This window comes from Botrytis fragariae (genome assembly GCF_013461495.1).
Source record: "Botrytis fragariae strain BVB16 chromosome Unknown tig00000000, whole genome shotgun sequence".
Lineage (NCBI taxonomy): Eukaryota > Fungi > Ascomycota > Leotiomycetes > Helotiales > Sclerotiniaceae > Botrytis > Botrytis fragariae.
In genome coordinates this window covers 2,104,768-2,118,595 of record NW_023500986.1, presented here as the reverse complement: position 1 = coordinate 2,118,595, position 13,828 = coordinate 2,104,768, and the positions used below count along the sequence as shown (strand labels likewise).

At 43.1% G+C, this 13,828-nt stretch overlaps 9 protein-coding genes across 9 annotated transcripts; 6 read left to right on the top strand and 3 right to left on the bottom strand.

Moving 5' to 3' along the window:
- Positions 1-198: 198 nt before the first annotated feature.
- Positions 199-1,491, bottom strand: Bfra_006877 (putative pp-loop atpase superfamily protein; the record flags this gene model as incomplete). The annotated part of the gene is made up of 1 exon (XM_037337248.1): positions 199-1,491. The coding sequence occupies one exon, from the start codon at positions 1,489-1,491 to the stop codon at positions 199-201; it is 1,293 nt and encodes a 430-aa protein (XP_037198614.1).
- A 381-nt stretch (positions 1,492-1,872) lies between these two features.
- On the top strand, positions 1,873-2,859 carry Bfra_006876ca (putative 60s ribosomal protein l8 protein; the record flags this gene model as incomplete). The annotated part of the gene is made up of 3 exons (XM_037337247.1): positions 1,873-1,902; positions 2,023-2,103; positions 2,158-2,859. 3 exons carry the CDS (start codon positions 1,873-1,875, stop codon positions 2,857-2,859), a joined length of 813 nt encoding a protein of 270 aa, XP_037198613.1.
- A 416-nt stretch (positions 2,860-3,275) lies between these two features.
- Positions 3,276-3,588, bottom strand: Bfra_006875 (uncharacterized protein; the record flags this gene model as incomplete). The annotated part of the gene is made up of 2 exons (XM_037337246.1): positions 3,276-3,422; positions 3,523-3,588. 2 exons carry the CDS (start codon positions 3,586-3,588, stop codon positions 3,276-3,278), a joined length of 213 nt encoding a protein of 70 aa, XP_037198612.1.
- Positions 3,589-4,117: 529 nt separating this feature from the next.
- Bfra_006874 (uncharacterized protein) lies at positions 4,118-4,580 on the top strand (the record flags this gene model as incomplete). The annotated part of the gene is made up of 2 exons (XM_037337245.1): positions 4,118-4,251; positions 4,319-4,580. Coding segments are annotated over 2 exons (396 nt in total), but the record flags the coding sequence as incomplete, so codon positions are not given.
- A 118-nt stretch (positions 4,581-4,698) lies between these two features.
- Bfra_006873 (putative carbonic anhydrase protein) lies at positions 4,699-5,648 on the top strand (the record flags this gene model as incomplete). The annotated part of the gene is made up of 3 exons (XM_037337244.1): positions 4,699-4,708; positions 4,840-4,950; positions 5,035-5,648. 3 exons carry the CDS (start codon positions 4,699-4,701, stop codon positions 5,646-5,648), a joined length of 735 nt encoding a protein of 244 aa, XP_037198610.1.
- Positions 5,649-7,319: 1,671 nt separating this feature from the next.
- Bfra_006872 (putative ornithine cyclodeaminase mu-crystallin family protein) lies at positions 7,320-8,886 on the bottom strand (the record flags this gene model as incomplete). Its single annotated transcript, XM_037337243.1, has 2 exons — positions 7,320-8,599; positions 8,649-8,886. The coding sequence occupies 2 exons, from the start codon at positions 8,884-8,886 to the stop codon at positions 7,320-7,322; spliced, it is 1,518 nt and encodes a 505-aa protein (XP_037198609.1).
- Positions 8,887-9,346: 460 nt separating this feature from the next.
- Positions 9,347-9,630, top strand: Bfra_006871 (uncharacterized protein; the record flags this gene model as incomplete). The annotated part of the gene is made up of 2 exons (XM_037337242.1): positions 9,347-9,377; positions 9,461-9,630. 2 exons carry the CDS (start codon positions 9,347-9,349, stop codon positions 9,628-9,630), a joined length of 201 nt encoding a protein of 66 aa, XP_037198608.1.
- A 147-nt stretch (positions 9,631-9,777) lies between these two features.
- Positions 9,778-10,997, top strand: Bfra_006870 (putative aldo-keto reductase protein; the record flags this gene model as incomplete). Its single annotated transcript, XM_037337241.1, has 4 exons — positions 9,778-9,894; positions 9,947-10,375; positions 10,428-10,533; positions 10,591-10,997. 4 exons carry the CDS (start codon positions 9,778-9,780, stop codon positions 10,995-10,997), a joined length of 1,059 nt encoding a protein of 352 aa, XP_037198607.1.
- Positions 10,998-11,958: 961 nt separating this feature from the next.
- Positions 11,959-13,738, top strand: Bfra_006869 (putative cytochrome p450 protein; the record flags this gene model as incomplete). The annotated part of the gene is made up of 3 exons (XM_037337240.1): positions 11,959-12,278; positions 12,332-13,479; positions 13,578-13,738. 3 exons carry the CDS (start codon positions 11,959-11,961, stop codon positions 13,736-13,738), a joined length of 1,629 nt encoding a protein of 542 aa, XP_037198606.1.
- Positions 13,739-13,828: the final 90 nt, after the last annotated feature.

The following is a 13,828-nucleotide window of genomic DNA, read 5'->3' as shown; positions in this document are numbered from 1 at the left end:
TGAGAGCTCGAAAATGAAGTTGTAATTGGATCGACCAAAGGTTTGGGATATCAGACATTGACGAGAGCTTGATATGCGAGATGTCACTTTCTAATTCAGACTTCACTTCAAGCAGAAATGTGTTCATGCTCATCATAAAAACGACAATGATTCTTGGGTATCTTGTGGCATTTCTCTATAATATATGATATACGTAATCTATCCAGCCGCGAGAGCCAACCCCTCCATTCTCCTTCTTAAAGTCGAACTCTCTTCTTCATCCTCTACATCTACCTCTATCTCCATTTTCGGACGATTCTTATTCAACCCCTCTAGTAAGACACATGCTTTGCATATCTCTTGACTGGACATATAACCACATTTCTTACACGTTCCCAGTGTTTGTTTTGTGAGTTTTCGACCATCCTTTTTGCCACCTTTTTGAATTTGAGGTTTGTCTATTCTATCATGACGTTGTCCGTTGGTAGTATTTAATGCGATGGATGTTACATCGATTTCTCTTCCCGAGGCTTCTTCGTCTGCTTGAAGTTTCTTTTCCATGTCCGCCATTTCCCCTCCACTTGATCGGCCATTAGTTCCGCAACCTCCATTGCCTTCCTCCTCCTCATTGGTAGTTGCTAATGAGACTTTTTGACTCTTGCAGTGACTTATTCCGGTAACTTCTGCTGGTACTAACTTCGCCATGTCTTCTCCGCTGCGCACAACATCCAAGATGGCACTAGGTCGTACTCTCTCTAGATTCTTGATCAAACTTCGCGCGCTACCTCTGAAAGCCTCGGGACTGTATAGACATTCCGTCGTGAAATAATCCAACTTCTTATGATGCGCATAGAGCACAATCTCCTTCTCATACGCATATTTCAGCGGTTTGCTTCTACGCACCTCGCTCGATTCGTCGCCAGTGACAATACTAGTACTTCTCGCCAGCCTGGGCAAATCTCCGCGCAGTAGATTCATCAAAATAGTCTCTGCGACATCATCTGCATTATGTCCCGTAACCACATGGTTAATGCCCAACATTTTTGCCCCTCGATCCAAAGCCTGTCTGCGAAAGACACCACAATATGTACAATTTCCCTTCTTGCCTATTGTTTCGACTACTTGATCCATGGTCCATCCATATAATTCATCGTATCCTACAATCTTAAGAGCCATGTCGTATTGGACCGCATTGCGCTTGACGGTTTCGAGGGAGTCATCGCGATAGCCTTTTATTCCTTCGTCGATACTTAGTAGAACGAGTTCGAGTCCGTAATTATATCTTTCATTAAGGGTCTTCAGAACTGAAGCCAGTACTGTTGAGTCTTTTCCTCCGGATGCTCCTATTGCGATTTTGTCGCCTGGTGAGAAAAGTGATGTAGAGGTAATTGTATGATGAATTTCTGCTTCAAAAATACCGATAAAACATGCTTTACATAGTTTTTGATGATTCTTTGGTCGAATAATTAAAGCCCTTGCAGTCTTGCAAATGGCACAAGGTGTTGGTGCCATCGTTATTCGAAAATAGTTGTCGAAGGCAAACAATATCGCAGAACTTCTTATCCACAAATCATCGCGGGGAATTAATAAAAATGTCGATAGTGAAGTTTATCGAACGGACAAACTGCCCGCTTCTCACGTGAGAAAAGGTCCAGAATCGTTTAGCGTGCCAAGATTTTCAAATCTCTAGCGCGCACATTGAATAATTCTCAAAATCGAGAAAACCTTTTCTTGTTGATATTATTCCTCTCGACGACAACTACGAATCGACAACTTCTCGCCGCTTCGAAATCGATCAATATGGTAAGCTATTAATGTTTTTGACTGTCCTTTTAATGAAATAATACGACTCGCCATCAGCTCTCGTACCTCTACGAGCAATCGCACGTCGAGATGCAATTTTCAATCAAATTACCTTTCGAGGTTTTTGATTTTGATTTGGCTTGAGCTATGTTCTGTGTAGAAATACCAGATGTAGTCTCTTTAGAGTTCAAAGAAGACACTTGGTGAACACTCGCTGATGTCTACTTTTCTCAATGACAGCCTCCAAAGTCCGGAAAGAAGGCGGCGCCAGCCCCATTCCCCCAGTCCAAAGCTGGTGCGGGATCAAAGAAGGCAGCCAAGGTACGTGAATTCCATCCTCATTTAGACGTCCATCCAAATACTAATGAGAATAAGAACCCTCTCATCGAGAAGCGTACCCGTAACTTCGGTATCGGTCAAGACATCCAGCCCAGAAGAAATCTTTCCCGTATGGTGAAGTGGCCCGAGTATGTCCGTCTTCAACGCCAAAAGAAGATCTTGAACATGAGATTGAAGGTCCCACCTGCGATCGCTCAATTCCAACACGTTCTCGACCGCAACACCGCCGCCCAAGCCCTCAAGCTCCTCAACAAGTACCGCCCAGAGACCAAGCCTGAGAAGAAGGAGCGTCTCTTGAAGGAGGCCACCGCCATCAAGGAGGGAAAGAAGAAGGAAGACGTTAGCAAGAAGCCATACGCCGTCAAGTACGGTCTTAACCACGTTGTTGGTTTGATCGAAGCTAAGAAGGCCTCTTTGGTCCTCATCCCTAACGATGTTGACCCAATTGAGTTGGTTATCTTCCTTCCAGCTTTGTGCAAGAAGATGGGTGTCCCATACGCCATCATCAAGGGTAAGGCCAGACTCGGCACGGTCGTCCACAAGAAGACCGCTGCTGTTCTCGCCCTTACTGAGGTTCGCTCCGAGGACAAGTCCGAGTTGTCGAAATTGGTTCAAGCCATTAAGGAAGGACATGATGAGTCCGCTACCAGACATTGGGGAGGTGGAATCATGGGTGCCAAGGCCAACGCCCGCACTGAGAAGAAGCGCAAGGCCCTTGAGAGCGCTATCAAGATCTAAATATGATCATATAGTGACTTTTACTTCCGGCGTTTTTTTATGATATTATGGCATGGCAGGGACACTTAGCTAGGCAAGCAGCTTAAGAATTCAAAATATGAAGGCTGTATGATACCATAATTTATTTGACTTTTTGATTTTGTTCAAACAGTACGTGCGTGCCCTTTGCAAATCTTTGTGATCTCTTTTCCATTTCCTTGTGTTACATCGGAATCTCTTCCTTTTCTCCGTCCCCCCAGAAAATCTTGTCAATTCTATCAAATTTTGATTCATCAAACTTCCAATACCAATCCCTCAACGCAACTGGGATAATCCCATAAGGGTTAGGTCATGTTACAATACATTGAAATTATGCCCAACTTACAGCCAAGTCTATGTTTATGAAAAGAGAATTAGGAAAAAAGACGGAAGAATTTTTAGATTTTTCTTGGAAAGGGCTTGGGGAAACACAACCAAGAGTTGATAGCCACGGCAAAACATGGGAAACCAAGGTAAGCTCCGGCACTCGGACGGACTGTCGGGATAATCGGGATTTTGTAGGTGTGGAATGAATCTTGGTATACCTTCATGTATGAAATGGATGGATCATGGTTACGATGGATGAACTGGATCCGATGAATTATGGGTATAGAAATCGAGAAGTTCTCAGGGGAAGCTATTCACAATGAAGATATGTGGTTTGGTATGTAGAGGTCGAATCTGGACCTGAGTAAATGGTACCAATGGCATTGTAATGTCTCGGGAGAACGGCTTATACTGGGGTTTGATGTATGGAATTTGAGGGATATAGATATGATAGATATGAAGTTATATCGGAATGGAAGACGGAAGAGAGAGCGGAAGAGACGATGGGAAAGAGAACGAGGGATGTAACATGGCGATGAAGCCGGCACGCAAAGGCTGAGGAAGTACGAAATGGTAAGAGATGATACTTTGACACTGTCTGGTACACTTGGATGGATCCGATACGTCACAAGTGTTTGTTTGATACTCTGTGGCTTTTTCCCCTTCCGGAGATCTTGGGAATGATCAGACAGACATGGATTGTTTGCGTGTGGTGTTGTCTTTACATTAGAAGGATGATCGATTTGCTTATTTATTCATCTTTTTCTTGAGAGTTTCACTACTTTGAAATCTTATTATTAAGGATTTGGTGTACAGATAATATCTACCCGGAATATCACAAATATACCATCTACAATAGTCCGACCGAATGATTGCATAGAAATATCATAGAGAAAAACAATCTTCATCCAGCTTTCACATCACATCACACCAAGTTCCCATCCCACGAATTGAATTGAGTAATTCCAATTGGCCAACTCTTATCGAAAAAAAGACATTCTCTTATCGCACCAGTTCAAAAACCCTGGCTCCCTGGCTTCTTGGTATGTATGACTGGCTGGCTGGATCACTTGGTTCTCGTTCTTTGAATTCGAATCTTATTATATTTTATTAGTCTTCTCTCTAATTCCACTAGCTCCACCAAGTTTCTAGGTTTGAACGTGCTGAAGTCTCCATTTCACTCGATTCGGCCCCCTCAACACTTTTTGAAGAAAACCAAATGTGCTAAGATCGGCCCCGTTCAAAACTTATTACTCATATATTCTGCTCTCCATATTTCAATCTATCTCCTCGTAAAACCCTACGCAATACAATCGCAACGAGCTCCTACATACCTCCTATTCAGGATACCTACGATATTGAAATACGGCACTTGACGATTACGAAGATTAGGAGATTTTCTATAAAGGCACCGGAGAATCTTTGTGGAATTAAGAAGGAAGAAGAAATTCAATTGATAGGAAAGAAGTTTGAGAAATTGTCACAAGAATTATAATGGGCTCTGGTAATTATACCCTCTTACAATTGTTCAATCATCTCTTGTATACTGTCTTGTATACTGTCTTGTATATCTGGGAGTGTATACAGAAAGCCGACGACAGGAAAATCATGACGCTCATGCTAACAATCACCCAGAAACTCCCTTCGATTATGCCTTGAGCTCCAACGCCGCATGGGCAGGCTACAAAAGCCATCAAAACCCCAAATTCTTCCCTACCATGGCCCAAGGCCAAACTCCCAGCATCCGTAAGTCCTCCCACCTACGCTTCACAGACCCCGCTCTCTTGACCCCCCTTCCCACGGTTAAACAACAGTCCTGACACCCCCCAGTCTGGCTCGGCTGCTCCGACTCCCGTGTGCCCGAAACCACCGTTCTCGGTCTCCAACCTGGTGATGTCTTCGTCCATCGTAATATCGCCAATATCGTCTCGCCGACCGATATCAATTCCTCGGCCGTCATCGAATATGCCGTTGCGCATCTGAAGGTATCGCATATTGTTGTGTGCGGGCACACTTGCTGCGGTGGTGCTGCTGCTGCGTTGGGAGGTGCAAGGGTAGGTGGAGTTTTGGATACTTGGCTTGCGCCGCTCAAGGCATTGAGTAAATTGCACGAGAAGGAATTAAAGGGAATCAAGGAAGACTCCGCAAGGGCGGTCCGTCTAGCGGAGTTGAATGTTGCGAAAGGAGTGGAGGTGCTTATGGGAAATGTGGTTGTGGAAGAGGCGGTCCGTGAGAGAGGATTGAAGGTTCATGGTGTTGTGTATGATATTGGCTGTGGAAAGATTCGGGATCTGGGAGTAGGAAATTGCAATGATGAGGAGGAGGAGGAAGAAGTTGCCGGAACAGATGGAGCCGCGGAGTCGAAAGGAGCAAAGGAGTTGGTCCAAGGTGCGCATGGAATGCTGGTTTTTGGAAAGGGGGGAGCAACGCTCAGTACCGCGTAGTAGGGATGAAATGTACGGATAGATGAGTTTTGGATATGCACACATACGTGTTATACTGTGCAGAATGAGAGGGAAGGAAAGGGAAGTAAGGACGGGAATGGGAGTTTGAGGCAAGGCGGGTTTTTGTTTAAATCGAGCAAAGATGAAAGGAGAGCTGTTTGGGAATTAGATCGATCAGAAAGTCGAAAACAATGAATGACATTTAATAAATTATCAAGAAAAAATTAATGATATGACATGGTCATCGTAGAAGTTTATGTATTGGATGATTATCCGAGGATCATCATATTTCCCTGTACATAATTGTGGTAGATAAATATAGTAACTACCATTGGTATCAGAGTAATGAAGTATCGGATCAGCATCTGCTTTTCTTTTACCTTTTCCTCGTCGGGTTTTGGAGTCATCCAGGTAAGATGCGTGCTTGAAGAGTTACTGATTGTTAGTATAGCAAAGTCTGCAATGTTTCTTTTTCTTTCTTTTTGGGGACTGGATGGGATTAATAGGATTTGGATTGGAATAGGATAACCTAGCATTCTTTCTTGTATTGAGTCGGAAGTCGGAATACTACCTAGGAATGACATGCCATGCGATGTCATGCTGTGTATAGATTCATTATATCAGTATATCAGTATATCAGTATATCAGTATATCAGTATATCAGTATATCAGTATATCAGTATATCAGTATATCAGTATATCATTATATCATTATGTCACTATACTCCACCGCCAATCCTCCCATATCCTCTCATAGAGTTCACAGAGTTCATAAAGTTTCCAAAGTTCCCAAAATTGATATTCTTTACTACTTACCTCAAGCTTCAGGTTTCAAGCTTGAAGTTTCAAGCTTCAAATGTATTGTATTATATCGCATTGCATCGTATCGCATCTCTTGAGTTTTCCTCGCGTATACTGTGTAGGTAGGTAGGTAGGTAGGTATAAATAGGTATTTATGATCTATGATCTATGACAGGATCGGGTGATTGCAGGGATAGCCGTAGCTGTAATTGTAGGCCTGCGGTTGTAGTGGGAGCTTGCAAATTTGATAGGATACCTACTAGTACGAGGTACCTAGGTATCTAGGTATGGAAAGTTTGTGTGTGATTCTGGTATTGCCGTTTGGTTTGTATGCAGCTGGTGTATTGCAATGTGATGTGTGAACAGTATTAAACCTCAAAATCAGACACCTAGGAACTCAGACGGTTCGCTAATGATATTGCCCTTCCTTCTGTGCCTCCCCCCTTTCCGGGGTCGAAACTTCAAGCACCACTATATTGTACATAATCCCAAGTCTGATTTTTGAGCGGCAAGGGAATCTTTGAGTTTAGTCGCAAGAGGTTGTGCTAAACTAGCTGACTTCTTGATGCTGCAAGAGATATACATACTTGGAAGATTGAAGGATGGAAGAAAGCGGAAGTAAGAGAGTAGACAAAGACACATTGGGAAAGTGGAAATAAACATTCCATTATTGAAGCCTTCAGAAAAGTTTTTCATATAGCGTGCAAGTATGATGTTAAGTATGACATCCCCTTACTCTCCATTATTCTCCTCTTTCAAAATTCATGTGGTATCTATCGTAACGCATTAACATGGTCTCTTGTCGTAAATCCATCAACTTTTTGTAACTCCAATTTTTCCCTATCTCGATTCTCGAATGCATCTTTTATCTCAAAAGCCCTCTACAGAAACACCCACCCCCTTTTCCCTCGCTAACCTAACCAACTCCGCCCCAACCACCAAATCCATAAGACCCATCCCCACACTCTTATATATAACATTTCCATTCCTCAGCCATCTACTCATTGAATCTTCCTTTTCTGTCTGTACCTCCTTTCCTAACATTCCCAATGTACCACTTGAATTAGTAGTATTTGTACTTGTGGATCCTGTTCTGGGTTTGCGAAAGGAGAAAGAAGATTTGCGAGAAGGGCTGCGAGATGATGAGGGGGAGGTGGAATTTTCCGAGTGAAATATGTTGGCCATGCTGCGAGCCAGAGGTGGAGAGGTGGGGGAAAGTGGTGAACCTGGGGTCGGTGTTGCGTCACCGTTGCCAGTTCCGTCTATGTGTAAATTGTGGAGGTCGACTGAGCTACGTGGAGATTCATCTGAATCATCAATGGCAGATGACTGGTTGAGAGGATCGATTCCATGAGATAGCATGACCAATTCGCCTAATTCAACCAAATTTTTGGCCGAAACATTGCCTTGGATTATTTCACCTGCTTCTTGTTTGCATCCGTCTATCGTATCAACTACGATTACTCCGCCTTCTTCGGCATGTCTATGAAAATGATGGCCACTACCATGAACTTTAACTGCTTGCGCCACGATTTCAAGAGGTATTTCGATCATATGAGGTTTATAACTGCCTATGGCGACAATGAGCCGCCCCTTCTTCCTACCTTCTGTATTTGTTAAGATAGAATGAGGGAATAATGGCGAGGTTGATGGAGTCGTGCAAAAAATAACATCCGAAGCTCGAATATATTCTTTCTCTAGACGAGCGAATTCTCCATAGGCAGGGCTAAGAACAGAGAACTTCACATTGGTCCAACCTTCACGTTCCTTCGTAGCAGCAGGTACTTCGAGAAATGCCTTCATAAGATTGCGTACCCGGTCTGTAAAAGCGCGAGATATGATGTTTATTTGTTTTATAGTTGGGCCGCGGAGAATAAGAGCGAGACGGACGTGCCAAAACGCTTGCTTCCCAGCACCAAATACTGTTATAGTTTTGACCTTGGTACGGGGTGTCAATAGAAGAGAGGAAGCTAGAGCTGTGCGAAAAGCAGTGGTTTCTGATGCATTGAGAAAGCCGAATGGCAGCCCTGTTTTATCCATGAGCGTAAGAGAACCTTGAGGGGTACTTGGATTTTTAGTCGATGAAGAGGTGGATATGGAGTCCGAGTCCGACGATTCATTGGAAGAACCTGGCTGAGGAAGAGTAACAACTGTGATTGTTAGAACTTGATGTTAGACATAACCAAAAAATGGGTTTACCTTTCATTCCAATGCCCGCAGATGCAGTAGAAGGCATGAATAGTGTTGTCCTTTTATGCTTGGACTCAAGAACTGTTCTTCTAGGTTGGTGCAAACTGCAGCAGTCATCATCCTGCGTTCCTGTAGAATACTCATGAAGAGCTCTTCTCATCTGATCCTGAAATCTTTCCAGATCCTTTAGGGTGAGGTCTTGAAGAAGATGCTTGATATCCGAGTCCGTTAACACGGTGAGAGACATTTTGGAAGCTGTATATGATCTAGTTCTACCGTCTCGTGTACTTGGAATTGTTGTAGTTTTCCTCGAGCAAATACATGAATGAATCAACGAAAGAGGAGTCTGTTTAGAAGCCAAGACTTGAATTACTTAAGATTCAAGCAAGTTGATTACAATGTATGCAAAGTACAAAGCAAGGGTTCATTCTCACGGAATTACGAAGGTGGGGTGGGATGAGGATGCTTATCAGTGCCCTTTATCTTAGCTTGAGCGGGCTTAGTCGGGTATAAAATCCGAGAAAATCCATATTGACCCCTTCATCAAACAGTCAGCTAGGTGTTCCTTTTTGCTGGAATCGTATTTGGAGTTGGTACCAGACATATCTATCTACTATGTAGTAGTACACATATGCCTTCTTTTTTGCAACTATTCCATTGAAAGCTTTCCAATACTCTCAAAACTTCACAGTACACAAAACTTAATCATGATTCCTAACCCTCTTGACAACAAGCCAGGTGAGCTAGGAAGGGGTAATGAGAATTGCTCAGGTTATAGATCCCTCTCCTATAATTCTCAATATCAATATCAAATACGCCAGCGTCTGGAAAGAGAAGAAAAGAGAAGGGACGAGACAAAGAAAAAGGGGCACCAGGTGTTATGGAAATCAAAGGCCCATATTACATCACCATATGGCAGATCGGATCTGGAAAGCGGCAGCAGCTCAATTGTGGTTCAATGAGGGGTAGCTCCACATGGATTGACAAATAAATCTCATCTGCAGATATCTAGATTTTTAATCCATTGAGTCATTCCAAAAGTTAAGGAAATCTCATCTCTTTCCGTCTCACAATATTTTTCTTCCGGAACTTCATATTCGTGGTCAAAAGCTTTCGCAGAACATCATAGTGGTACAACATGTCGGCCCCAAAAGAACTTAAGATGGAATACACAAGACTCGGCAACTCGGGATTGAAGATATCCAAGGTTATCTTTGGTGCCATGTCTTTTGGATCATCTGAATGGCAAGACTGGGTAGCTATTCCTCAATTTGATTTGTTACCAAGTACTTTGCTAACACAATAAGGTACTTAACGAGGACGAAGCCCTTCCACTATTGAAACACGCCTACGATCTCGGGCTGAATACGTGGGACACTGCAGATACTTACTCCAACGGAAGATCCGAGGAAATTATCGGAAAAGCATTGAAGCAATACTCAATTCCAAGAAACAAGGTTGTTATTCTTAGTAAATGCTATTTCGGTGTTGCAGAAGATGGAACACAACCACACATTTCGACGCTTCGCACAAATGATGGGGAGATGGTCAACCGGGTTGGCTTGAGCAGAAAGCATATTCTCGATGCTGTGGACAAGAGCGTTGCTCGATTAGGAACACATATCGATGTCCTGCAGATTCACAGACTCGATCGCGATACTCCCAGGGAAGAAATCATGAGAGCCTTGAATGATGTTGTGGAAAGTGGCAAAGTTCGGTATATTGGTGCAAGCAGTGTAAGTTGGATGATGCATCATAAGCTTAACAGTGGAGACTTACATATGGTAGATGGCTGCATGGGAATTCCAAACACTACAAAATATCGCAGAGAAGAAAGGCTGGCACAAATTTATCTCCATGCAAAATTATTACAATTTGCTTTACCGTGAAGAAGGTACGTTTCTCACTCGTTCCTATACGCTTTCAAGATACTTATACAATTTGCAATTAGAACGAGAGATGATTCCATACTGCAGAGACGTTGGTGTTGGACTTATTCCATGGAGCCCAATTGCCCGAGGAGCACTTGCTCGTCCTTTCAATGATCGAGGCACAAAACGTGAAAACAGTGATATGATGCTCAAGGCTTTGATCCGTAGCAAAGAGACTGAAATCGATAAAACCGTCATTAATCGTGTTGAGGAGATTGCAAAGAAAAACGGAGTCAGCATGGCAACTATAGCTATTGCTTGGTGTCTTAGCAAGGACAGTGTCAATCCAATTATTGGCTTGAGTAGCAAAGAGAGAATTGAGCAAGCAGTAGAGGCGGTCAAATTCGCCAGTTCTGGGAAATTGACTGCAGAGGACATTGCATATCTTGAGGAAGGCTACGCACCTAAGGTTGTACAAGGTTATTAAAATATATTGAATGGCATCCATGTGGCTTGCAAGGACAGGAATCACAACCGGGTCCATGTACTTTACATTGTCATACTTTTCTTTTGGTCCAACAAAGAGTGCCATTCCTGTCACAAACAGGTGATTCATGCTTTGTCGTTTATCTTTTCTAGATTGGATTTCTTTTCATTGTCCATTTATGTTCCATAGATTGATTCTCCGACTTGATGTATGTCAGAGATCAGAAACGATGAAGGTTACAAAACCATCGCCGTCATGGCCAATCAGAATTTCTCAACTATTAATCACCGTCAGCTATTCTGCTCCCACACCACGTACTAGGAATTATATTCTTACAAAGTAATGGTCAACATGATTATTTAATTTCTCGGAAGACGCCCTTTTTTGTATACAATCCTTGTGTTTCACCACATCATATAGAAGTGACTTGAAGTTCATACAAGGTTCTTATAGTGTCATAGTAAGCGTCCCTCGACTACAATTTATCTACTTTCGGACACAAACTCACGGGTCGGCTCGGGATTCCAGTCTGGGCAAGCTTTCCCCTGATTTCACTAGCTCTTGGCCTCCTAGTGGGGTAAAAAGTGTCATCAGAACTGATAAGAGAGGGGTTGGAAAGTATGACCAATACGGAACTCATCAAAGGAAGAAGCGTTGCTGTACAACCACATCTACCAAATTAATTACATATACTGTATGAGACAACAACATTCGGCCAATATATCGTACATTCACTTGCCAAGAGGTGAAAGCCCACAGAGCTGAATCATCTCAAGGCCTCCAATAAGCTGTTGAGAGTCCTCAGATGTGGATCAGCAGATAACCATCCCCCCACTTTATCTTGATTATATTCTTCTTCTGTTTGATAGGATTCAGACCTTCCCCATACACTGCTTGAGTACAGTTACAAAGCTTTTTGGTTGAGGTTCAAGACAAGAAGTACTTCTAGAAACCCATCATCATGGTTGCCATCTCTACTTTGGGATTTGCAGGTCTCTTGATTGGTCTCATATGGAGATTCATCATCTATCCTGCATTTATCTCACCTTTGGCAAAGATTCCAAATGCACACTGGTCTTCTCCGTTTTCTCCTACCTGGATCCTATTTCAGAGATTTCGATGTCGGGAAAATAGGACAGTTCATGCGCTACACAGACAACTAGGTCCCTTGATTCGATTAGGTCCAAATGAGCTCTCTACTAATGACGTAGAGGGCATTCGAACTGTATATGGAGGTGGGTTTGAAAAGGGGGAGTGGTATTCTTTCTTTGATAACTTTGGGTAATTTTTTTCCTCGCAAGACTTTTTTGGAAAATTCTCTAACCACGTGGTAGTATCCCATGTATGTTTTCAACGCTTCCCTCGAAGAATCATTCCTCTCGAAAGAGAATGATCTCGAATACCTACTCAAAATCTACACTACAATCATCACCCGCCTTGGCTGAACAAGCAAGGATCATTCTCTATGAACGGCTTCTACCTACCATTTCAAACTTGGCTTCGTCTTCAAGTCCTCATGGAGTTGACGTTTACGATTTATTCAATGGCACTACTATGGATTTCGTCTCTTCATACCTATTTGGACTCAAGAATAGTGCAAGCTTTGTTAGAGATGTCTCATATAGAAGGCATTGGATGAGACTTTACCAAGAACGTCATCGTTATACTTTCTATTCACAAGAAGTTCCTCGCCTCACTCGATTCATCAATACTTATATCTATCGCATCGTTCCCACATTTGTGGATTCGGCCAATGATGAATTGGAAGAATGGTGTCAGCATCGCTGTGAAGCTACTGCCAGATTCCTCAAGGAAGGCGGAACATGGGATACGGAACCTGGCAATGAACCGGTAGTGTACAACGCGATGGTATCTGGCATTGAAAAAGAAAGCAAAATGCGCGGTGCGGACTCCGTTCTAAAGGAAGAGACACTCAGGTTTCCAGATCGTAGCATCTATAGTGAAATGATCGACCATCTTGCTGCTGGCCACGAAACTGCAGGCATTACGGTTACATATTTAGCATGGCACTTATCCATCGATCCTATGCTCCAGAAAACTCTAAGAGAAGAACTCTTGACTCTCTCACCCAACATGCTTTTCTCATCCACATCTATATCCTCTAAACCACCAACGATCCCCGATCGTAAAGAACTCGATGCTCTCCCAATCCTCCACGCAGTCCTAATGGAAACTCTTCGTCTCCGCGCTGCTATCCCAGGTGGTCTTCCCCGCGTGACTCCATATCCTAGTTGCGATATTGGCGCCTACAAGAATATTCCTGGTGGCGTTAGAATCGGTGCGCAAGCTCACAGTGTCCATCGGAATGAACAAGTTTTCCCAGAACCGGAAAGATTCGACTACATGCGATGGATGGAAGGAAATGGTATGACTGAGGAGCAGAAACGTGAGAGGGATAGGACGTTTTGGGCTTTTAGTAGTGGAGGAAGAATGTGTATTGGGAGCAATTTTGCTATGCTTGGTTAGTTTTTCTAGCTTTTCTAACTTTGCTTTTTGCTTCGCCAATTATCTTTTCCCTTCTCTTGACAGAAGAAGAAAAAGAGCTAACTATCATTCTAGAAATTAAACTCATAGTAGCAGCCATCTACACCAACTTCCGCACTCTGGTCATAAATGACGATGGCGTCGATCAGATGGATGGATACACCTGCGGGCCGTCTGCCGGTAAACTTCATCTTCGATTCGAGCACGCTCCTGCTCCATCAGTCGTTGAGAATTGATATTTCAAGGACAAATATATACCCATACACGGAAGGTGGATATGAATTTATTTTTAGGCGTTGTATTTTGATGATTCAGTTGAATCGTAG